The 25,460-nt window shown below is 44.1% G+C and overlaps 1 protein-coding gene and 1 pseudogene across 2 annotated transcripts; both read left to right on the top strand.

Annotated features, from left to right (window-relative positions):
• Positions 1 to 996: 996 nt before the first annotated feature.
• LOC309857853 (histone H2B type W-T-like) lies at positions 997 to 1,413 on the top strand (the record flags this gene model as incomplete). Its single annotated transcript, XM_082750596.1, has 1 exon — positions 997 to 1,413. One exon carries the CDS (start codon positions 997 to 999, stop codon positions 1,411 to 1,413), a length of 417 nt encoding a protein of 138 aa, XP_082606722.1.
• A 6,087-nt stretch (positions 1,414 to 7,500) lies between these two features.
• On the top strand, positions 7,501 to 7,949 carry LOC309857852 (histone H2B pseudogene; annotated as a pseudogene). The gene has a single exon. The product of its transcript is annotated as a histone H2B pseudogene (transcript).
• The last annotated feature ends 17,511 nt before the right edge of the window (positions 7,950 to 25,460 follow it).

Genomic DNA, 25,460 nt, shown 5'->3' with positions numbered 1-25,460 from the left:
AGGTTGAGGGGCTACGTTGAGCGAGTGTGAATGGGGTAAGTGTGAGTTCTGTATCTGCTACAGCCCTTCACTTGTTGCTATATCAAAAAATCTCGAGAGGACACTACTCTAGGCAAGGAGGAGAAGGAGAAGACCAAAGACCAGTAAAATTACTGTGGACCCAGCTGTGACAGTAAAGAGTCCTGAAGGGGCTGACCTGAAGGAACGGGCAGTTCAGGAAAGTGACGAAATGTGATAGGGCCAAGGAAAATCATAACAGAGGGCACCACACACATACATTAAAGTGGACTTGCTCACGGTTAAAAGGGCTTTAAGAATGGGCAGAATGGCCCGGGCAGAATGGCCCAGGCCGAAAACGCCAGACGAGGTGGCACTCTGGAGAGTTACAGGTCTTTCTGGGCCAAGTGAGGTGGCTCTGAAAAGAGCCTTTGGTTTGCGAGGTGGTCAGGCGGTCCAGGGGCAGCTCATTCGCGTCTGTTGAACCTGATGACAGCCTTGGTGGCCTCGGACACGGCGTGCTTGCCAATCTCCCCGGGCAGCAGCAGGCGCACGGCTGTCTGGATCTCCCTGGAGGTGATGGTGGAAATCCCAGGAGCCTGCCTAATTACCACACGGACTGAGGAGATATCAAGATGTCAAGAATCAGAAGTAAAGGTTTAGTTTACTTCAGATTTCCAAATTTGAAACATTTTTTTCTTTTTAGAATGTGAGAGAGAAAAAACAGAGGGAAGGGGGAGTGGCGAAGACAGAGGGATAGATGCCCAAGCAGGCTCCAATCTCAGCGCAGAACCCCAAATTGACGCGATGTCAAGCTCGAGGGCCTGGATCAGATCTGAGGAGACTGGGCTCAGTGACCAGCTTCCTGGGATTTCATTTAGTCCAATCAGATAGGGCTTGCGAGTGACGTCAGGAAACGCGGCGACGATAAGTGAACCAGCGCCTCGCAAACCGCTGCCAGTGCCGTTCCTTCTGAGCTGTCGGGAAGGCGAGCCCCACATGACTGAACCTGGCTGTGAGACCTCTTCTGAGGAGAGCCTGGGCACCGAGGAGCCAATGGCAGCGGACCCGAAGAGTCCAAAGCAGGAGCAGCCAAGGCGCCGCAGGCGCCGCCGTGGCCGCCGTGGTGGCCGCTGCCCCGACAGCTTTGCCACCTACTTCCCCAGGGTTCTGAAGCAAGTTCACGAGGGCCTGAGCCTCTCGCAGCAGGCCGTGAGCGTCATGGATTCGTTTGTCAAGGACATGTTCGAGCGCATCGTCGACGAGGCGTCTCGCCTGGCCCGCTCCACCAAGCGCTCCACCATCACCTCCGGGGAGATCCAGACAGCCGTGCGCCTGCTGCTGCCCGGGGAGATTGGCAAGCACGCCGTGTCCGAGGCCACCAAGGCTGTCATCAGGTTCAACAGACGCGAATGAGCTGCCCCTGGACCGCCTGACCACCTCGCAAACCAAAGGCTCTTTTCAGAGCCACCTCACTTGGCCCAGAAAGACCTGTAACTCTCCAGAGTGCCACCTAGTCTGGCGTTTCGGCCTGGGCCATTCTGCCCATTCTTAAAGCCCTTTTAACCGTGAGCAAGTCCACTTTAATGTATGTGTGTGGTGCCCTCTGTTATGATTTTCCTTGGCCCTATCACATTTCGTCACTTTCCTGAACTGCCCGTTCCTTCAGGTCAGCCCCTTCAGGACTCTTTACTGTCACAGCTGGGTCCACAGTAATTTTACTGGTCTTTGGTCTTCTCCTTCTCCTCCTTGCCTAGAGTAGTGTCCTCTCGAGATTTTTTGATATAGCAACAAGTGAAGGGCTGTAGCAGATACAGAACTCACACTTACCCCATTCACACTCGCTCAACGTAGCCCCTCAACCTAATTCAGTTAATTACATAAAAGAGGACCCAAACACTGTGCAGAAAACTGAATCTAGACTCATGCCCTACTCAAGCTCCCGACCTTCTGATAGGCCTACTTTACTTCTTTTGAATTTAACCTGCTTCTGTCATCTTTCCCTTTTGACACAAAAGTCTTCCTGAACTGCAATTAAGCATGGATGACGGGGTTCTCCAATGAGAGCCGCTGTGCTACCAGCCTCTGCTAGAAGCAGCCAAGAAGCATCTGGTGGCACAGGATCCACGACCATTGGCCCAAAGGGTGGTGGGGTGACCATAGCTGAACCAATAACAGCCTTCCTGTGACACGGGGCACCGCCTAGAGATTGAGGGGGAAGGTGGTGGTGGTGTCTGTCTGCCTGTGGACTTCAGCTGAAGCTCTTGCTTTGAACTGGGGTGGTTGAAGGGCAAACATGCCCATGTCACAATGGGACATGTCCCTATTGCTTTGCATCAAAATAAGAGGCGGCTGTTTGGCGATTAAGAGCACTAAGAGGACTCCTTCCTCTACGTCAGGTGATTGGATGGGTAGGGGGACTTAAGATAATGGTAATGCCCTTTAATACCCATTGTGCTTTTCTTCTTGGTACGTGGGCTAGGCTTGGGTTTGCTTTTTTCTTTTTCTTTTTCCTTTCCTTTTCTTCCTGCCTGCCTGCCTGCCTTCTTCTTTCTTCCTTCCTTTCTTGTTTCCTTTTCCTATAGGTACATCCTGAATTTCAAGGTAGTTGGTGACTATCCGAGTGCTTTGCCTTTAACTGAGTTCTAGCTTCCTATATATCTGTGAAGAGAGAACACACTGGGGGGTGGGGGTGGGGGGGTGGGGGGGTTCGGTGCTTTGAAGTTTGTTATGAGTTGCACTAAAGCCCACTATTTCATCATGTTTGCTATGTATCCCATGTGGACATTTAAAATAAATTCGAAATAACCTGTGACTTGAATGTAGAAGCCTGTGAAAGGTGTCACTCTGAGCCAAAGGGTGAGACAAACGCTAGCTAATGGACAGCACTCCAACCTTTTCTTGAGTCCATCAGAAGAGAGATAAATCCAAAGGGATATGAAAAGGGATGGAGGGCCTGCTGCATAAATACTCAAGGAAAGCTACCATAAAATGAAGGGCCAGTAAATCCCTGTGGGTGGTCCCTAGAAATTGCCATTTACATGGGGAACTAAATATTTGGAGCCACAGGCTCTTTTCAGAGCCCTATGCTTTTTCAGAGAAAGGCCTGTGGACCATTTAGAAAAATTACATTCTGTTTCACAGTCTCTTAATTTCCGTCATGCTAATTGCTGCCGGTTCAAAATGCCCTTTCTGTCCACATGACTTACAGAGGTTTTTCAAAGTTATTCATGCACATTGGTCTCATACATATCGTTTTACTTAAAAAGTCGTTTTAAGAATGGGAATCCAGAGGAGCTTGGGAAGATGGCAGAGTAGGAGGAGACTGAGCTCACCCTGTCCCACGTTTATAATTAGTTATCATCCACAACAAGTCAATAAACCAGAGAGCAACCCAACGACTGGAAGAACGAACCCCACAGCTAAATATAGGGAGGAAGCTGCATCTGAAAGCTTAGCAAGGTCAGAAATGTGGAGAGAGGCTGCCTGCAGGAACATGTAGGGAGGGCAGAGAAATGGGCGCTCGCACCAGGGAACTCACACAGAGGAGACTAATACCCTTACCGTTCGGCTGTGGGAACTAGAGGGTCTGAATACCATGAGTTAGTATAACCAGTGGGAGTCGGAGCCTGGAGCTCTGAAAGTCAGCTGTCTCAGCAAGCTGAGCAAGCCAGGAGGGAGAGTGACAGCTGGGTCGCCACCCTTAAAGAGAGAGCAGCCCGTGTGGAGAAGCAACATTAAAATGGCAGTTTACAAGATGCCCGGGGCAAACGGGAGACAGAACTGTTCATACTGATTTTGGAGCGTGGTGGGGGACTTCTCTGAGCAGGAAGGAGCTGCAGGTGCCATTTTCCTCCTGTGCCCCGCAGCATAAACATAAGGCCGTCTGTGCACTGCACAGACACTTGCTACCTAACCCGCTAGCAGTGTGCCATGCCCCCCAGTTCTCCTGAGGACTTGTCCACTCCAAGCCTGTTGGCCTCAGCCCTGGGGGTGGGGGTTTCAAGGCAGAATTTCTTATAGCTGTGCATGCCCCACCCAGCCACCGGGTGTGCAGCTGCCTCCCTGCCCAGCCACTGAACCGTGCCCAGCAGCGGTGCCTCTCCCAGCCGTGCACCCACAGCCACTGTTGTGGGTGGGGCCCAGCTGTACCCAGCCACTGCCTCTAGCCACATCCAGCTTCATGCCCCTGGCCAACCCCACACACAGGCCCAGCCACCACAGCACTTGGGGGAATCCGGCAGAGGACCAGTGGCCCCACGCAAATTTTGCTCCCAAGTTCCCTGGTGGGCACGCCCCTCCCACCCCGTCCCCAGAGCTGGCCTCCCTGGGTCCTGGTAACACCACAGAGAACAAGCACAACCCACAACAGACAGAGAGTCAGTGCACATGACTGCCTTGAAAGGAAACCGACTCAGACACAAGAGCAGGGCACAAGCGACACACATAGGATACTCTCCTGAAGTGACAAGTCCTGATCAACAGGGGACACAGCACTGCAGGGCACTCTGGGACTACCTCTTCACAAAGTCACGACTTTCAAGAGCAGAAGACGTAGCTGGCTTCCGTAACATGCAGGAACAGACACAGAGAATCAGACAAAATGAGGAGACAGAGAACTTTATCCCACACAAAAGAACGGGACCAGGCCACGGCCAGAGATCTAAGCAAAAGAGATGCAAGTAACATCTCTGCTAGAGAATTTAAAGCAATGATCGGTGACGATACTCACTGAACTTCAGAAAAGAGTGGAAGACACGAGTGAGACCCTTAACACAGAGATAAGGGGTAACATAACGGAGATAAAGGACTCCGTAAACAAAATGAGAAACACGTTTCACGGAATGAACAGCAGGATGGAAGAAGCAGAGGAATGAATTGGTGACCTAGAAGACAGAGTAATGGAAAGGAATCAAGCCAAACAATGGAGATAAAAAAAAAGAATTACCCAAAACGAGAATAGACTTAGGGAACCCAGTGAGTCCATCAGATGTAATAACATTCACATTTTAGGAGTCCCAGAAGAAGAAGAAGAAGAGAGAAAAGGAGGCAGAAAGCTTATTTGGAGAAATAATAGCTGAAAACTTCCCTAAACTGGGGACGGAAACAAACATCCAGATCCAGGTGGCACAGAGAACTGCCACAAAAATCAACAGACCACGCCAAGGCATACTCGAATTAAATCAGCGAAATAGGGCAAAAAGGAAAATTTGAAAAGCAGAAAGACAAAAGAAGACAGTGATTTACAAGGGAATGCCAAAGCCCGTAAGGCTAGCGGGAGACTTTCCAAGAGAAACTTTGCAAGCCGGAGGGCAGTGGCATGATACATGCAGAGAGCTGAAAGGCAAGAATCTGCTGCCAGGAAGACTCTCTCCAGCAAGGCTGCCATTCAGAATTGAAGGAGAGATAGAGAGTTTCCCAGACCAACGAAAACTAAAGGAGTTTGTGACCACTAAACCGGCCCTGCAGGAAGTAGTAAAGGGGACTCTGTGTGGAAAGTCGAGAGACCCAAAGTGACAGTATCAAGGTAGGGAAAAAAAACCCACAAGAGCACTAAAAATTGACTATTCTGGTAAAAAGCCAGTCAAAGAATTCACAGAATACAAGGATTTAAAATGTAACAACGTGGGGGCGCCTGGGTGGCTCAGTCGGTAGAGTGTCTGACTCTTGATTTCGGCTCAGGTCATGATTTGGCGTTGTGGGATGCAGCCCCACATTGGGCTCCACGGCCAGCGTGGACCCCACTTCAGACTCTCTCGCTCCTCCTCCCTCTTCCCCTCCCCACTCTCTCCCTCACTACGAAAAATGAAAATAAAAATAAATAAACACTAAAATGTAACAACATGTACCAAAAACATGAGGAGGAGAGGAGCCAAGAATGGGTTCAATCTTAAGTGACCATCAACTTAATATAGACTGCTTTGTGCAGAAGAGGTTATACACAGACTTAATGGCACCCACAAATCAAAAACCACTAATAAATAGGCAAAGAATAAAGAGAACGGGACCCAAATATGTCATTAAAGAAAATCAGCAAAACATGAAAGAGAGAAAGACAAGAAAAGATCGGAGAAAATCTTCAGAAGCAACCACGGAACAGTTAATAAAATGGTGATAAATACATATCTATCGATAATTACTTTGAATGGGAATGGACTGAATGCTCCAATCAAAAGACATAGGGTGACAGAATGGATCAAAAAAAAAAAAAAGACCCATCTATATGCTGCCTACAAGAGACTCGTTTTAGGCCTAAAGACACCAACGGTTGGGAAGAAAGTGAGAGGATGGAGCAACACCTATCATGCGCGTGGATGTCAAACTAAAGCCAGAGTAGCAATAGTTGTATCGGACAAATTGGACCTTAACGGTTTCAGTCATATGTGGAACATAAGGAATAGCACGGAGGACATTAGAGGAAGGAAGGGAAAACTGAAGGTGGGGGGATTCAGAGGGGGCCACGAACCATGAGAGACTGTGGACTCCGGGAAACAGTCTGAGGGCTTTGGAGGGGAGGAGGGTATGGGGATGGGGGTACCCAGTGATGGGTATTAAGGAGGCCACGTGTTGTGACGAGCACTGGTTGTTACATTGCAATAATGAATCAGGAACGCTACATCAAAATCCAATGGTGTGCTGTATGGTGACTAACATGACACAATTTTTTAAAAAAAGGACTCTAACAAGAGACAAAGAAGGACACTATATAGTAATAAAGAGGATACTCCAAGAAGAAGCTATAAGAATTATAAATATTTATGCACCCAACGTGGGAGCACCCAAATACATAAAAACAGTGAATAACAAGCACAAAGGAACTAATCGATAATAGCACAATAGTAGTAGGGGACCTTAAGGCCTGAGTTACATCAATGGACAGGTGGTCTAAACAGAAAATCAAGGAGGAGCCAATGGCTTTGAATGACCCACTGGACCAGATGGGTTTAGCAGATATGTTCCGAATATTCCATCCGAAAGCAGTAGAATACACATTGTTTTCAAGTACCCAGGGAACGTTTTCCAGAGTACAGGTGGACACGTTGACTCTGGGTCTCCAGAGCATCCTGGTTTCTAGCACATCCTGATCCAATGCCACTTACTGCTTATCGGAAATAAGGTAATGACGTGGAATATAAAGTATTCCAATAAAAACATGAGTTTTCTAAGATCTGTTACTGTCTTGACGTTGAAAACCAGCAGACAAAATGCACAACGAAGTGGAATGTTTGAAACATTTTCTGACCGAGGTCCCAAGGAGATTAGAGGGCACTGGATTTCCCTCTCTGACTGTCCGATGTGATGTCACGTTCAAGGGTATGCAATAACAGGTGACACGGCCTGGCATAGAGCCCCGCTTTCCTGCCTTGCATTTGGTCCAATCAGGTATGGAGGTTGCCCGTGACGTCAGGAAGCGCAGCGACTATAGACGGGCCAGCGCACCCCCCCCTTCCCCCGCAGCCACCATTGTCCTTCCTTCTGGAGCGTGGGAAAGGCGAGCCCCACATGGCGGAGCCTGGCTGTGAGAACGCTCGGGAGGAAAGCCTGGGCACAGGGGAGGAGCCCACAGAAGCTGACCCGAAGGGCCCGAAGCAGAATTCGCCGAGGGGCCAATGTCGCCGCCGCCGCCGCCGCCGCCGCCGCCGCCACTGCTGCTCCCACAACAGTTTCGCCACCTACTTCCCCAGGGTTCTGAAGCAGGTTCACGAGGGCCTGAGCCTCTCGAAGAAGGCCGTGAGCGTCTTGGATTCGTTCGTCAAGGACATCTTCGAGCGCATCGCCGACGAGGCCTCTCGCCTGGCCCGCTCCACCCAGCGCTCCACCATCACCTCCAGGGAGATCCAGACAGCCGTGCGCCTGCTGCTGCCCGGGGAGATTGGCAAGCACGCCGCGTCCGAGGCCACCAAAGCCATCCTCAGGTACACCTTCTGCCAGTGAGCTGCCTCCGGACCGCCTGAGCACCTCGCAAATCAAAGGCTCTTTTCAGAGCCACCTTACTTGGCGGGACAGACCTGTAGCTTTAAAAAGTGGGACAAACTCTATAGTTTTTGTTCTTGATGCGGCATTCTGTGGATATTTACAGCATTTTTACTTTGACCAAAACAGGATCAGCACTACTTTAATCTGTATTGGAGTGCACTTTATTCCTTGGACAGCTGTGGGCTCTCCTTAACCATGCGGCATTTCTTGGGTTTCCCAAACACTCATTTCTGTTAGTTATTTCTGCAGGGCGGCCTCAGTGGGGCGGGGGGGGGGGTGTTATTTTTGTTATAGCGATGTTACCCTTTTCTTTCTCATTCTCTCATGAGCATGTGGGGAATTTTCCAGAGGTTCCTTATGGGTGATATGGCAACAGATAAAGTGCAGAAGCTGATATAAGAATCCATCTGACCTCTCTTAGGTGGGTTATTAAAGAGATTTAAATATCTGAGGCAAGGTCAATCTCCTCGATGCCTTTATAGAGAACAATATTTTTCATGTGCATTTGAAATTTATGCTGTTAACATGATATCATGGGTTCTTATTCCAGTTTTTAAATGCATTCTGCAATAAATTTATGAAAACTTCTGTCTCAATGTTTTGTGCAGTGAATATTGCCAGATATTACTGACATAAGAGCTTTGGCAGTTCCCCTTTGTTTATTTTTTATTTGTTTTCTTTTGTTTTGTTTTGTTTTGTTTTGCTTATCAGGTCTTTTATTTCAATGGCAGAGAAAGCAGTATACTGTCATATCTGTGATACTATCACCCTAGCCCTATACACTAGTTTTTCGTTTACAGAGGACTTTTACAGGTACTATTTTATCCGGCGTTTACAACAATGCTATTATACCTAGTTTATCACAGAAGAAACTCAGGTCCAGAGGGCACGGAGTCACAAACCTTGTAAGTGCAAGATCAGTGCTTGAAAGCAGGAGATCCGCACTCTCCACCAAGGCCCGTAAGAAAATGGGGAGAAAAGCCATACAATTGAAATAATTTTCCTGGTGCTTAAGGAAACTGTATTAGGTTACTTCTTACCACCTCTCATTTAAATTAGGTCATCTTCTTAGTCTCGTTCCCCCCACCCCCACCATTCTTACTACTTAGAGATTGAAAATATGGCTCATTCATTCACTCAATCAAAGTCTTGGTATCAACTGTATGTCTGGAATAGACACTACAAATGTGTCTGTGAGTTTAAGAAAAAAAAAAAGCCATGCTTGACTTCAGTTTGCACTTGCTTAGAGTCTGTGAAGGTTCCTGTTCATTTTATTTATCTATTTTTTGGGGGGAGGAGGTTCCTGTTTATTTTTAAGTGTGTAATGTTTTCCAAGACAAAGCTGTTCTCGATATTTACTCTTTTGCCTTGCAATCAGATCAACTAAACCTATATAGGCTCTTTTTGTAGTGTTTAAACCTTTTTATAATTTAATTTCCACATAATCGCAAACACTTTTTGACTGTAATGTTGATAAGAAGCTTTCTGGTCACTTTCTGGCTCTAATATGAATGATAGTAGCATTTCATCAGCAAAGATGGTATTAAGATTTTGTTTGAGATCCATGTGCTCAGAATAAGTTTTGGCTTTCTAAGCCATTTCAGGTAACTTATTAGATATCAAAGATGCCCTTTCCAAGTAGCTTCAGCAGCCAGTGAGAACACTATTTTCTCTTGGTTTATTTAAGTAAATTAGAGATTTGTTTTTCAATATTAAAATTCCCTTAAATTTGTGGAAGGGAACCCCTTCACTGGAGGCACTTCAAAAAAGTCTGTAGCCTGAAGATACGTATCGTGTGGTTTGTTTGCTGATGTCGTTTAGGCCTACCTTCCCCAATCAGAAGTGATCTGAAAGCTGCAAGTTCATCTGAGCTCTCTCATGACTCCCAGTTTCATCAGCATTCACATCTATTTCTTAACCTCGTGGAAATGCAAGCCTTGCGCTAATCACCCTACTTCATTCTCCAACTCATTCCTCTCTCTTAAAAAGGAGTTGTTGTCACAGTCCCTGATTGAGTGATTTTGCATCTTCTCACAAGAAGGGCTCCAAGATGCCCTGACTAAGATTAAAAATGTCAATGTGTGTGCTGCCTGGAGCTTTCTGCTCTACCTACCTTTAGAAGGTGCTCAAATAGGTTCCACCCTGATAACAGGATCTATTCTGAGGGTATGACCATCATGTGCCCCGCTGTTAGTGATATTCTCCATCATGGACTAAAGTGCTTTGGAGAGCACTCAGTCAGCAGATCCAATTTTTGCTTTTCCAAAACCCCTCGAGTTTATGAATAAGAGTATGCTCGACTGAAGTACCCCTTTTTATTGGCAGTCTACTGATGTTAACTCAAGGTCAGCCTACAAGGATGTTCCTTCCCTTCTCCCTCTCATTACATGCATGCTCTAGAATTTTCATTTATGCCCAAATGTCCTGTATTGGAATTAGGCTCCACTTGATATCAAAAGTTGTTTGCTTTTGGATTTTTTTCGCATGTTACATTCTTGTCATATTTTAAAATTCACACAAAAATTACTTTACAAACTGTTTAGCCGATCTTCATGTTCAATTCTTTTTTTTTTTTTAAGATTTATTTATTTATTTATTTGACAGACAGAGAACACAAGTAGGCAGAAAGGCAGGCCGGGGAACGTGGGCGGAAGCAGGCTTTCTGCTGAGCAGAGAGCCCGTTGTGGGGCTCGATCCCAGGACCCTGGAATCATGACCTGAGCCAAAGGTAGAGGCTTTAACCCACTGAGCCACCCAAGTGGCCCTTCATGCTCAATTCTTATTAGAACTGGTTAATACAGTCATTTTGGGGTTTTATTTTCCCTTGCTTGTTAGGTTTGCATTGAGGTGTTCCTAACCACCTAGTCTGAAATATTGCTCTCTCCCTCATCATGTATATAAATATATATATATATATGTATAAATATACATCTATAATAAACATATTATTATAATAGAAAAATTATAATTGATATCTACATATTAATGTAATATACATACATATTATATTTACTTATTTCATTCCCCATGGAATTATATTGTTTACAGCCTGTTCCCTTTTTTCCTTACTTATTATCTTTGAATCACGCCAGGAATGGGAACTTCCTGAGAAGAGAGACCTTGTCTCATTTGCTGCCGTATATCAGGAGTGAGAACCATGTATGGCACCGGTAGGGACTCAGTATTTGCTGAATAAATATGTGAAGATGGATGAGAGCAGAGGTTCTAGAGTCCCGGAAGAGGCAGTGATGGGTTGGGAAAGAAAAGCCAGACTGCGGTGGGTTGAGGAGTGAGTTGTAGATGAGGAATGGAGATAGAAATAGGGTACTCTTTCAAGGAAAGGGGATACTGGTCTGTGAGTAGGTAGAGAGTGTTATGGATCACAGTAGTTGTGTGTGTGTGTGTTTTATTTTTAGGATTGAGAGAGATATGACAATGTCTAGAGGAACTCAGTAATAGTGGCTGGATCTCAGTTAATGGTATGGCTGTTATAGTACCATCATCATCACCATACCTCCACCGCAAGAATTTCCATAACCCCAGTGGACCAGTTCTCTATTCGTCCACTTGGGTTGTAAGTTCTCCATCAAGAAAGCATTCTGCTGAGCTCTGTCCTTTATAGGATGCGTGGCATCAGGCTGCTTGCTTAATTTCTCTGAAACTTAATGAACTTTTCTCTTAATTGCACTGACCCACACCTATTTTAACAGGATAAAGGAAGCTAGCGTGACCCCTCTCTCCAACCCCACTCCTGGCAGGAGGCCCAGCCTCCATGGGGCCTGTGTTTTCACGGCAGAGAGGTGCTCAGTTCTGTCAATTCTCCATGGGTCTCGGGCAATTCATTGCTGCTTCTTAATCAAACTCTGACTTAGAGTTGTTCGTTCCAGGCATTGGGAATACAACGTGCCACCGATGGGTAACATTTCATGAGGACTTACTGGGTGTCAGGTGTCAGGAGCATTATATACATGTATTTTTCGTCTAAGAAGCACATAATGCTAAGTATATACTAGAACTGTTTCTAAACACTTCAAACGTGTAACTCAGTTAACCCTACTAACAGTCCCATGTTCCAGATGGGGGAGACTAAGGCACAGAAAGATGAAGTAAGTTGCTCAGTGTCAGTGAGCTAGTAAGCAGTAGAGCTGGGATTGGAAACTAGACCACCTGGCTCTAGGTTTTGGGCCCTCACACCACTACACTGTAAAGCTCCTCGCTTAAGCTTGACAACAGTCCAGTGAAGCTGGTACTATTATTCTCCTCCATTTCCCCCTAAGGCTCAGAGGGATTAGGTTTCTTTCCTAAAGTCCCACAGAGAGTAAGTGGTAGATCATGTTGGAATGAGGTTTGTCTGACTCTTAAGCTTATACCAACTTTGATGGCTTGTAAAGTCCTTCCTCTAACAGTTCCGTGCTTTTTTGCTATATGTGCATATCACCTACCCAATTGTTTATTGAATACAGCTGTTTTAAGGAACTTATTTTTCAAGATTTTAAAAACATTTTCCTAAGCCATAAATCTGCGACGTCACAGGTGACATGGTATTTGTATATTTTAAATTCACACTAACTAAACTGCGTAACTGTAAAAAAAAACAAAAAAATTGTGTACCACTTAAACCCAGCTTGTGTGCTGGCAGAGGCACACTTGGGGAGGTATTACATTATTTTAACCCACAGCCCACCCTTCACCTCCAAAGTTCTGTTCAAACCCTTTTTCCTACAAAACCACAGGGGATGTTGGTTTCCTTCCTGGACTCAGAGAGACGCACATTGAGTGGAGTTCCCGGACTGCTCACAACCCAGTGGTCAGAGCAGCACTTGGGTTCCAGTGATGTTTGGTGGGTGGAGGTGGAGGGGCAGTGCCAGGGAATCATTCGTCATACACAGCAGAGCTGACGAAAACACTGATTAACTCTTTCAGAATGTTTTAGTTTTGCTGCAACACACTGCTGCCTTAGAAAGGAGAAGAGTAGCAGAGTGGGCTCTCCAGTAAAACATGTGCTAGAGAGCGTGAGGTTGCAACGGCTTACGGGCCTGCCGGAGTTGGCAGGATAGCCTTGGACGGTGCTTGAAAGACATGTGAGAGATCTCAACCCACCACAGTTGTCAGTAAAACATGTGTGGCGAGGAGTGTAAAAGCAAGCGACGTACAGCTTTTGTGCCAAGGCTAAAACCTCACTGAAGAAAGGAGTGTGTGAGGGTGCTTAGCAGCCAACAGAGCCCTTGCTATATAACCACTTCACAGGTACATGGTTGAAGAAAATCAAGCAGACTGTGGAGAGGAAGGCCAGGGCTGGGCGAATGGGCTGACGTCCTGGGCCATGTGGGAAGAAGTGATGCAGCCCCAAATTTACTGAGTGCTCATTATGCTCATTGTGTCTCTTGTGCTAAGCATTTTACTTCCATCATCTCATTTAATGCTCACAACAACCCTATGAGGTGGGTACTGCTATCATTCCCTTTTTACAGATGAGGAAACACAGGCTCAGGGAACTTCCCTGATGGCACACAACTGGTAAATAATAAAGCTGGGATTTGCACCCAGGTCGGTCTGGCTTCAAAGCATGTAAAACCAGGCCATATCCTGCCGACAGAAATGGATACTTAGGATGTTTCCATTTCTTGGCTATAGTAAATAATGCTGCAAAGAACATGGTAGTGCCCATTCATCGTACCCGCTTTCTGCAGATAAATACCCCAAAGTGGAATTGTTGCGTCATGGGGTACTTCCAAGTTTTTGAGGAACCATCCATGGTGTTTTCCAAAGTGGTTGTACCAATTTACGTTCCATACATTACATTAGCAACAGCGCATGAGACTTCCTTTTTCTCTCCATCCTCGCAAGCATTTATTATCCCTTGTCTTTTTCATTACAGCCATTCATTATAGCCAGGTGTGAAGTCTTACCTCCTTGTGGTGTTGATTTGTCTTTCCCTGCTTAGTGATCCGGAAGAGCTTTTCATGTACCTGTTGGGCATCTGTAGGTCTTCTGCGGGAAAATGTCTATTCAGATCTTTTGCCCGGTCTTCAGTCAAGTTGTTTGATTTCTCTTTTTGTCCGCTTTTGAGTTTTGGGAATTCATTATCTATTTTGGATAGTAACCCTTTATCAGATACATGATTTGCTAATATTTTCTCCCCTTCGGTGGGTTGCCTTTTCAATGAAGCTCTACTTGTTTGCTTGCTTGACACTATGGCTAGAGCCCCCATAGTGGAATGGAGAGGTCTCCCAACTGGTTTTGCTCGTGAACCACCATCTAATTGGCGATGCTGTCAAGGAATGGGGAAGCTGAGATCCCCAAAGCCCTGTTTTTCTCCAAAGTCTGAGATTGCCCCATGTGGGAAAGAACACGGAGTTCCTAAAAGGGAAAGAATATTCACTATGCCTGTCCAAATATTTCAATCAGCACAGTAACTATGCACATGATTTTTCCTTAACCAAAACTCCCAGGGGTGTGTGACAATACACCCCGGTAAGCATCAAAGCCACCCAAAGCGATACGGACCCTGTCTAGCTATATCTGCCGTGAGTTAACGTTGTTCACCGTTGCCTCTGTAGGAATTTCATGCAAGAAGACGTAGGTACTTAATTGACAGCTTTCAGGATTTCAGAAGATTAAATACCTATCTAATGCCCTCCATATGGACCTTACTCCATCTCACTTCTGGATACCTTAAGACTTTAACTCAGAAGGAAAGCCATTTAAGAAAAACGGCAACTCAGAGTATTTATACCAACTGACACCATATGAAAGGAAATGGTAACAAATGTAATTTAGGAAGACAGAAAATGATATGGGATGTAAGAAGGAATGATAATAGAATGAACTGGAAAATAGAGGTAAATGATACACTGATGGCATAATATAATTATAGTGATTATGGCAACTGGAAGAAAAAAGTTAACAGGATAGAACTAAAGACAGGATTTTTTTATGCATCTGTTGGACAAGGCGTTGTGTCCAAGGGGAACACCTGATACCACTACAGGAAGCATTCCACCATCACCTCCAGAGAGATCCAGATAGCCGAGCACCTGCTGCTGCCACCCAGGGAGGTTGGCAAGCTTGCCGTGTCTGAGGCCACCGATGCTGCTGTCAGGTACACCAGACGCCAATAAGCTGCCCCAGGAGTGCTTGACCACACCGCAAGCCAAGGGCCCTTTGGCAAGCCCCCTCACTTGGCGGGAAAAGACCTATAGCTCTCCAAAGTGCAATCCACTCTAGTGTTTGGATCTGTGCCATTCGGCCAATTTTTAAAAATTCTTATTGTGAAAGAAAGGTTAAAAAACAAAACAAATCATCAGCTCAACTTCATATATGTCTTTAGTGCAATTTGTTATGATTTTTCTTAACCATACTGCATTTTATCACTTTCCTAAGTGGTCATTTCTATTAGATATTCGCCTAGGTCAGTCTCTACAGGGATCTTTGTGGTCAAAACTACTTCCATAATAGTTTTATTTACCTCACGTATTCTCATTCTCCCACCTGTGTACAGTAGTATCATCCAGAGGTTTTTTTTTTTTTCCAAAACGTGTGGTGTAGCAACAATTAAAGTGCAATAGCAGCTATAGCAATCACACTTAACCCATTCACACTCCTTTAACATATCCCATCACCCGAATTCAAATAAATACATAAAGGTGGACCCAACCGCTGTGCAGAAAACTCAAACTATCTAGACTCATGCCCTACTCAAGTTCCCGACCTTCTGATAGGCCCACTCTACTTCATTCACATGTATCTGATTCTGTGCCTTGGTTGCCTATCATCTTTCCCTTTTGACACAAAAGTCTTCCAGAACAGCAATTGTGCATGGATGATGGGGTCCTCCAATGAGAGAGGCTGTGCTCCCCAGCCTCCCCTAGCAGCAGCCAATGAGCAACTGACAGTACGGGATCCAGGGCCCAAAGGGTGGTGGGGTGACCAGAGCTGAAGCAATAAAAGCCTTCCTGTGACATGGGGCACAGCCTGGAGTTTGAGGGGGAAGGTGTTGCTGTTGGTTGCCTCTCTGAGTGTGGGTTTCTGTTGAAGCTCTTGCTTTGAACCAGAGTGCTTGAAGTGTAAACATGCCTATGTCACAGTGGGACATGTCCCCATCGTTTTGCTACAAAATAAGAGGAGGCTGTTTGGCAATTAAGAGAACTAAGAGGACTTATTCCTCCATCTCAAGTAATTTGATTGGTAGGAGGACGTAGGATAATGGAAACTCACTTTAATACCCTTTGTGTTTTCTTCTTGGTGCATGGGCTTTTTCCTGTCTTTCTTTCTTTCTTTCTTTCTTTCTTTCTTTCTTTCTTTCTTTCTTTCTTTCTTTCTTTCTTTCTTTCTTTCTTTCTTTCCTTTTTCGTTTGTTTTGTTTTCCTGTTAGCACATGCTGAATTTCACAATTGTTGGTGGTTATCCAAGTGCTTTCTGGTTGTTGTTTTTTTCCCCCCAGCTTCTTATCCATCTGTGGAAGGAGAACACACTGGGGGACTTCAATCCTTTGAAATTTGTTAGGAGTTGCACTAAAATCCACTATTTCATCATGCTTGCTATGTGTTCCATGTGAACTTTTTTTTTTAATTTTTAATTTCTTTTCAGCATAACAGTATTCATTGTTCTTGCACCACACCCAGTGCTCCATGCAATCCTTGCCCTCTCTAACACCCACCACCTGGTTCCCCCAACCTCCCACCCCCGACCCCTTCAAAACCCTCAGATTGTTTTTCAGAGTCCATAGTCTCTCACGCTCTTTTAAAATAAATTCTAAAGAACCTTTGATTCAATGTAAAAATCTGTGAAAGTTGTTACTCTGAGCCAAACAGGCGCTAAAAGCTAGGTGAACTACGGAAACCCAACTATTTGTGAGCCCATCAGAAGAGAGATAAAGCCAAAGGGATTTCAAAAAAAGTGCTTACTTCGTAAGTACACAAAGATATCTACCACAAAATCTAGTGCAAGGAAATCCTCGTGAGTGGTACCTAGAAATTGCCATATCCATTGGGAACAAACTTTTGGAAGTATAAGGCTGGTTGCAGAGCCATATGCCTTTTCAGAGAAAGAACTGTGCACCATTTAGGAAACTAAAATTATGTTTCACTGTAAGGACCTATTATTGTTTAACCCTTATACTGTCCCTGCTCCCCTTCCCCCAGGGGACCTACTTAAAAACAAGTCCTGGAAGCCAGCCTCAGGTAACAAAAACACAGATACAAGGACGGTCCAACCAGGTGGAGGCATCCGATCCGTAGGGGGATACATACTGTCTCCCTAGCTACCAAGGAGTATGGGCCCCCGCCCTTTGGGAACCTTTTTGGCGCCAATCCTAATACAAGGTGTAATAGGCAGGTTCTAATATCTACTAGGGTAAATTGTAATTCAATTGGTCACCTAGCATCACTGTGGAGTTTCCTGTGTGTGTTACAGTCTCATTGGCCACCTGTGCGTGGCCAGGCCCAATTGCATGGTCTTGCCCTTAAAAGCTAGTCTGTGAAACAGAGAAGGGTCGCCCTCTCTCTGTAAGAGGTGCGGCCCTGGCCAGCCTGTTTGATTCTTGATGTTTGGCGCATAATAAAGTTTTGCTTGACCTTCGCTTTGTATCAGTCTCGCTCCTTTAATCACGGACCCATTATTTGGGCATAACATCACCATGTCACTTAATTTCTAACATGCTCATTGGTTGTTGGTTCACAATGCCCATGTTTGCCAATATGACATACAGATGTTTTTCAACATTCACATGAACGTTGGTCTCATAAAAAGTCATTTTAATAATATGAGTTCCTGAGGATGTGTGTGTGTGTGTGTGTGTGTGTGCTGAGCTGTGGGTGTTTTACACGTGTAATTTCAGAAAACAAATGGGAGGAAAACAATATTAAATTGCACCTAGATTTGGTTGTGGATGAAAGACTGGGAATGCAAGTATGAGTGACAGATACAGAATCCGGGAATGAGAAAGAAAAATGGGGTTTGATGTTGAGGTTCAGAATGGAAAGTGAATACATCTGATTATTCCCTTGAGTAGTTAAGTGAAGAAAAATGTGTCTGTTGAGCAATCATGGACTAATTCTGTGGTTACTGACAAGATATAAGGGAATTGGCTACTGCTTGGCTGCTAACACAGTAGAAGCAAAAACACAGGGACAATAGTATTAATAAGACAAGCATACCCAAGTCCATCTCTTCTAAGCACTATCCATATTATTCAATTTGTTGGAAAACATAAGAAAGGACCAAACCCAGTACAGGAATACCTAAACCCAAAGTTCAAGAAATGAAACCTGTTCAGGCTCCTTAGAAGCGGAAGTTACTATTCTGACACATCCAGCCCTAACTGACTCTGTTCCTTTCAGGCTATTAACTTTTATTTTTGAAAAACTCAAAATTTCACAAGGTGCATCACCTCATGGGGATGATAGGATACTCTAGTCAGAGCAGCTCAGGCCCCACACTCTTCTGAGTCGGCCACTGAAAGACCTACATCCTCTGAGCCACAGCTATTGGCCCAATGTGTGAAGTGGTGTACCGAGGCGAGCCAATAAAGCACCACCTTGGTTGGGCCACTTTAGAATCGGGGAGTGGGGTGGGGGTATTAGCTGTCATTTTTTATCAGCTGTTTTTTATTTGCTTAGTGGATTTGTTAGAGCTTCTAAATCGTGCTTATTTCAGGATATTATATTAGTTTTGTAGGGCTCCTAAACCAAACACTAGGGACTGGTCAACTTAAATAACATATCATTTATTGCCTCATAGTCCTGGATGCTGGTGGCCAAACTCATTGTCTGAAGGGTGGGTGACTGTCCTGGCTATGAGGTAAGGCATCTTTCATAAGTCATTCTATTTCTTTAGTGTATTTACTTATTTGACAGACAGAGATCACAAGTAGCCAGAGAAGCAGGCAGAGAGAGAGGAAGGGGAGCAGGCTCCCTGATGAGCAGAGAGCCAGATACGGGGCTCAATCCCAGGACCCCAGGATCATGACCCGAGCTGAAGACAGAGGCTTTAACCCACTGAGCCACCCAGGTGCCCCAAGTCCATTCTCTTTTTCTTACAATAGCCATGTTCTCACAATATCTACTCATGTGGTCTTCCCTCTGTCAGTGTCTGTGACTCCACGTTTCCCGTTTTTATGGGGACTGCAGCCTTATTGGTAAGGCCTGCCCTAAGTATTTCACCTGAACATGGGTTTACTTTGGTGAAGCCTCCATCACCAAATAAGATCACATTCTCAAGGACTGGGGGGTCAGGTTTACAATGTATCATTTTTAAGGACACCACAGTTCAACCCAGTGGACTCCCAAAAGTCATGTACTATGCACAATATATTCTTCCATTGAATGGTGACATGTGAATGCCACCAAAACCTTCACTGGTTCTGGCATCAATTGTAAGGCAAAATCTCACTAAAATACTGTGTACATCAGATAAGGGCACATTGCCAGCCGTGATTAATGCTTTGGCCACATTCCCGTCTAACCGAGAATGTGTGACAGCAGACAAGTGTATCTGCTTCCAAAATACAATGGCTGGACAGGCACAGGACAGACATCACTATTCCAAAATTGAAAAACTGGAAAAGGAAACAAGGGTTGTGGGTCCAGAACAAGTTTGGGTCCTAGTAAGGAGCATTATTATTAGATTTTAAGGACTGAAAAGAATCCTCTTTGGCTCTAGGCTCCGACCTCTGGTCCCATGGCGTGGCAGCTTCACATTCTTGACCATGGTATGTCCACAGTAAGTAGTGACCTCCCAGGCGTCCAGAGTTGCTGGAGTACATTCTGAACACCATAGGTGGTCCGAACATTTGGAGCCCAGGAGGTTTAGAAATCGAATGGGATCCCTCGTAAACCAATGTTAAAACTCACCTAAGTCAGGCTGTGGATGGAATACTAGGAAGGCAAGTGTGAGTGACACACATAAAATCTGGGAAGGAGAAATGAAAATGGACTGACTTCAGTCTCAGGAATGAAGGGGGAGTTGGCTCTATCCCCTGGCATTATGTTTCTGGGTCCATAGTGACTGTGGCAGCCCCGCCAGCCTCTGAAACTTCTGTGGGGTCATTTGCCCCCTTTCTTGAAAGATAATGCATGTTTCCAGCCAGATACATCTACAGGCCCTCTTGTTTGTAGAATCCCCGTAGTACAACTGTCTTCCTTCATTTGTTCCATCTGTTTCCCTTTCAATCCAAGCTGGACATGTTTCTGCCAATATAAAAATCTCAGAATAAAACACTTGTTGGCCTTCCTCTGTAATTCAGAGGATTCAAGTCATCACACAGGAGGGTCCTCCATAGATCGTTCTTGGACAACCATATCTCTATTCCTTGCTTCTGTTGAGATGGTTGATGGGACCCATGTGCCGCATGCCTAAGCTCCTAACTACTGTTTTTCCAGCCACATCCTCGGGCCCTTTTTGAAGTGGTCTATCTAAATAGGTTGGAGGAGGTTGAAAATCATCATGTGCTATTTTGCTTTTGTTTCACACTACATTATTTGATTATTGTCTCTCCTCTGTCACTTACTATGAGTGGCAAGGAGAAACCAGGACATGCCTTGAACAGTGTGCGTTGAAATTGCCTCAGCTTACTGTCCCACTTATCATGTAAAATTTCTAGTCTTCACCAAACACGAGAACACAGCTCAGCCAAATTCTCAGCTATTTGATATCAAGGATGGCCATTTACCAAGTCTCCAATAGCAGGCTTCTAATTTCCATCCTCTGTCTCACCAGAAGCATCCTTGACATTCACATTTCTAGCAACATATTTTTCATGTTCTATGTATTCACTAAGATGATAAAGTCTTTTTCTATAGCTCTGCTCTTTTCTGTATAAGCTCTTACCTGAAGTACGTTTAGTATACATATTTCACCCAGCAGTCCCTTAAATCAATCTTGGTTTATTTTGCCATGCACCTCAAAACTCTACCACTTAGTAGAGCCATTACCAGTTTCAGAGTCAGTCCCAATTTATTGTTGGCCTATTACCCTACTTCCAAAACCTAAATCTGTTATTGTGCTGTGGCTATCACTACAAAGTACCACAGACTGGGGAGCTTAAGCCACAGAAATGTATTGTTTTAAAGTTTTCGAGGCTAGAATTCCAAACCAAGTGTTTAGAGTCCAGGCTGATTCCTTCTGAGATGTGTCAGGGAAGGATGTATTCCTGGCGTCTCTCCTAAACTCTTCCATGGTTGACTTCCCCCAAGGTCTTTTCACATTGTCTTCTCCATACACATGTCTCAGTGCCCACCCACATTTCCCCTTTTTATATAGAACAACATTTATTTGGATTAGGGCCCACATTAGAAAATATATTTTAACTTGATGGCCTCCTTATGGACCCTATCTCCTAACGCGGCCCTGCTTGAAGTTAGGACTTCCTCATATGGACTTGTGGGAACGTAATTCAACCCATGAGAGGTATGAAACCTGAGTTGAACATGGGCACTTGTGCTGCCTTTTTCATTGTATTGGTTATATGAGGTCCCATTAGAGAACTAAGGTGACCTCATTCACCCTTCTTTTACTCAAAACTATTTGAATGTTGCTCAGTTTTATTGTGTTTTTAATTTTTTTAGCTTCCTACCTATGTGATGAAAAAAGATAATCTGATTTCAATCCTTAGACGTTAATTAGGATTTCTTTTAGGGACCAATATTTGGTCAATATTTTACAAATGACACTTATACCTTTAAAATAATCTTTAGTGTTCCTGCATGTGATAACATTTTCATCCAAAGAAGGAGACAAATGCAGATTATCTGCAAAAGTAAAAAAAAAAATTTTTTTTGGATCTGTAATTGCAGAAATCAAGTAAGAGCATGAGTAAAACAATGTTGAAAATGAGCCACATAGTCTCTAAAGGAAAGTGTAAGCGGGGGGTGACTGATACGAAATCCAATGTGGACTGAGGAAAAATGGGTTTTGAAGGTTGACAGAAAAGGGGAGTACATCTGGTTGTTCACTTCAGAAGGGAAGGTGACTGAGGACAAAGGGTATCTACTGAACATTCATTCTCTAATGCTGTGGTTAATGATAAAGAAAAATTTAGGTAAATGGTTTTATCGCTTAAATAACAAATTATAAGCAACAGCCCTGAGAAAATAGTATTAATAAGTCAAACATACTCCACTCAAACTTACTCAACATTAACCTTGTTATAGATTTCATTCAAAAACAGAAGGGAGAACCCAAACTCAGTATAGAAGTCTCTAAATAAAGAGTTCAAGAAAGAACAGCTTAGAAGGTTCCTTCATAATTGGATTGTCTACCTTAAGTCACTCAGATATATCTGATCCTATTTCTTTGAGGCCTGTAACCTTTTCTTGTGGAAAATGCAAACCTTCATGACTGGGACATCAGCATCATGAGGATAATGGAAGTATCCAGTTAAAGCAGCACAGGCCTCACTCAACTCTGAGTAAGCCAAACAGAGATACGGAACTGCTGACTCACAGCTATTGGACCAATGTGCAGTCAGATGTGTCAGGCTGGGGCTCCTAGGTGGCTCAGTTGGTTAAGCAATTGCCTTGGGCTCAGGTCATGATCCTGGAGTCCAGAACTGAATCCCACATCGGGCTCCCAGCTCTGCAGGGGGTCTGCTTCTCCCTCTGGCCTTCTCTCCTTTCATGCTCTCATGAATAAATAAAATCTTAAAAAAAAAAATAAAAAGATGTGTCCTTCAAATTAACACTGTCAGCATGATCCAGGAAATTCCTGGTTCTTAACCCAGACACATGCCTAATGCATATCTAAACCTTTCTAGAGGGGGCTTAATCCTTATTGAGGGTTTTGCAAGATTCCTACAGATAAAGTCTCCCCATACAAGCACATAATCCAAACACAAGCCTCCCTCAGCAAAATCAAATAAGAGACCGGAATGGAAACCTTCAGAGAATTATTACCAAATGCCAAACTTAAAAAATAAATTTGCTTAACACATTTATATAAATGACAGGACATTTGAAATATGAAAAAGATATAGCTAATTATCAAAAAAGTGCTGAATGAGTTTTCTAGGGTTGATCATTGTAACCACTAGAACAAAAGATTAAAGACATTTTACACAACAACTGAGACATAGCTGGATAGAGCATTGTGAGCTGGAAGACAGGTAAAAGAAATAATACAGAACACCTCCTCATAGGATAGGGGGAGAAATAGGATGAAAGCAAGGCAAAGACGTTTAAGGAATGGGGTAAATAGTTATTATGTGCATCTCATAGGCACTCCAGAAGCAGAAGGTTGGGTGAATTTTGGAAAAGTAACAGTCAAATGAGAATGTCTGGTAATTTCTCCAAATTCATGGAAGCCATGGCATTCTGGTTTCAAGAAGCCATGTGAACACATTGTAGTAAAACTATGATGAAAGCATAGAGAGCATAATAGCAGACAAAAGGGCATGATGCCTAAAAACGGAAAACCAAATAGGATGACAGCAGCCCTCTTTTCATCAAGAAAGAACAAATAATCCAATCAAGAAATGGGCAGAGGACATGAACAGACATTTCTGCAAAGAAGACATCCAGATGGCCAACAGACACATGAAAAAGTGCTCCATATCACTCGGCATCAGGGAAATACAAATCAAAACCACAATGAGATATCACCTCACACCAGTCAGAATGGCTAAAATCAACAAGTCAGGAAATGACAGATGCTGGCGAGGATGTGGAGAAAGGGGAACCCTCCTACACTGTTGGTGGGAATGCAAGCTGGTGCAGCCACTCTGGAAAACAGCATGGAGGTTCCTCAGAATGTTGAAAATAGAACTGCCCTATGACCCAGGAATTGCACTATTGGGTATTTACCCTAAAGATACAAATGTAGTGATCCAAAGGGGCACATGCACCCGAATGTTTATAGCAGCAATGTCCACAATAGCCAAACTATGGAAAGAACCTAGATGTCCATCCACAGATGAATGGATCAAGAAGATGTGGTATATATACACAATGGAATACTATGCAGCCATCAAAAGAAATGAAATCTTGCCATTTGCGACAGCATGGATGGAACTAGAGCGTATCATGCTTAGCGAAATAAGTCAAGCAGAGAAAGACAACTATCATATGATCTCCCTGATATGAGGAAGTGGTGATGCAACATGGAGGCTTAAGTGGGTAGGAGAAGAATAAATGAAACAAGATGGGATTGGGAGGGAGACAAACCATAAGTGTCTCTTATTCTCACAAAACAAACTGAGGGTTGCTGGGGGGAGGGGGTTTGGGAGAAGGGGGTGGGATTATGGACATTGGGGAGGGTATGTGCTTTGGTGAGTGCTGTGAAGTGTGTAAACCTAGTGATTCACAGACCTGTACCCCTGGGGATAAAAATATATGTTTATAAAAAATAAAAAGTTAAAAAAAAAAAAAAAAAAAGAAATGGACACCAAAAGCAAGCGCTGGGGTATCATTTGATGGGCAGGGACATTGACCACCTGGAACCTCCCTCAAGGACAGACAGACCCTCTGTTTCAGCTGCTTAGAGTGCAGTCAGCTGGCAGTCCTCAGTCATTAACCTTATCAGTCATTACCTCAGCTACAGAGAGCGGCCTTGCCTGAGCTCCGGGATTTGCCCTAATAACCACGTCCAAGGTCTGATCAACAAGAGTTGATTAATATAAATCTGGTCCCTTCCTCAGCTATTAATCCTGATTAAATTCCCTATACACTGAATGCAGTGTACATCTCAATGCAGCTACCTTAAGATCTTAACTCCAAAATACAGACACATGAGAAAAGTCATAACTCATAGTGTTTCCAACAAATGAAACCATATTAAAGCAATGTCTCAGGAATGTAATTTAGGAAGATGGAAGATGATCTGAGATGAAAAAAAAGATAATAGTAGAATGAATTAGTCAATATTTCAATATAATACAATATACATATATTGTATATACAATATACACTATAATACAGTGCCTACATAAAACAATGGGAATCATAATTACAGTGACTTTGATGATCCGAGTACACAAGCCATAACTAAATACTAACAAGTACGCATCATTTGGACAATGGGAGTGTGCAAAGAGAGGAGCTCATACCCCACTCTTCACTGGCTCAGCCAACGCAGGATGTGTAACCACTGCACCACAGCCACTGGCTGGAAAGATGATCCAGGGCAACCCAGGAGGAACATTTCTGGGATATCACCTGTGGAGTTAGAGGAAGAAATTGGTGTGGTCCTTTCCCTGGCTTTTGTTTGCTTGCTAGCTTCTTTGTAATTGTGATGACTTAATGAGAGGAGTTCAGAGAAAATGACACGTCTCTTGCATCTTTCATCAAACTAAGAAAAGATTTGGTTGCTAATATCTCATGTGTGACTTTTGTATCCTTATTTGCAAATGGGAGTGTTCAAAAATCTGTTTAGTAAGGTTTCTTCACTCCTTTAATCATCATTTTTTTTCTAGTAATAAAAACAATATATTACTCCTTTCATAATCAAGTTCCTTTTTATTAACAATAGCATCTGCTGTCCCTTAAAGATCTCGC

This window comes from Mustela nivalis (assembly GCF_964662115.1).
Source record: "Mustela nivalis genome assembly, contig: HAP1_SCAFFOLD_1457, whole genome shotgun sequence".
Classification (NCBI taxonomy): Eukaryota; Metazoa; Chordata; class Mammalia; order Carnivora; family Mustelidae; genus Mustela; species Mustela nivalis.
Note: the sequence above shows the minus strand (reverse complement) of the source record. Positions and strands in the feature narration are given on the sequence as shown.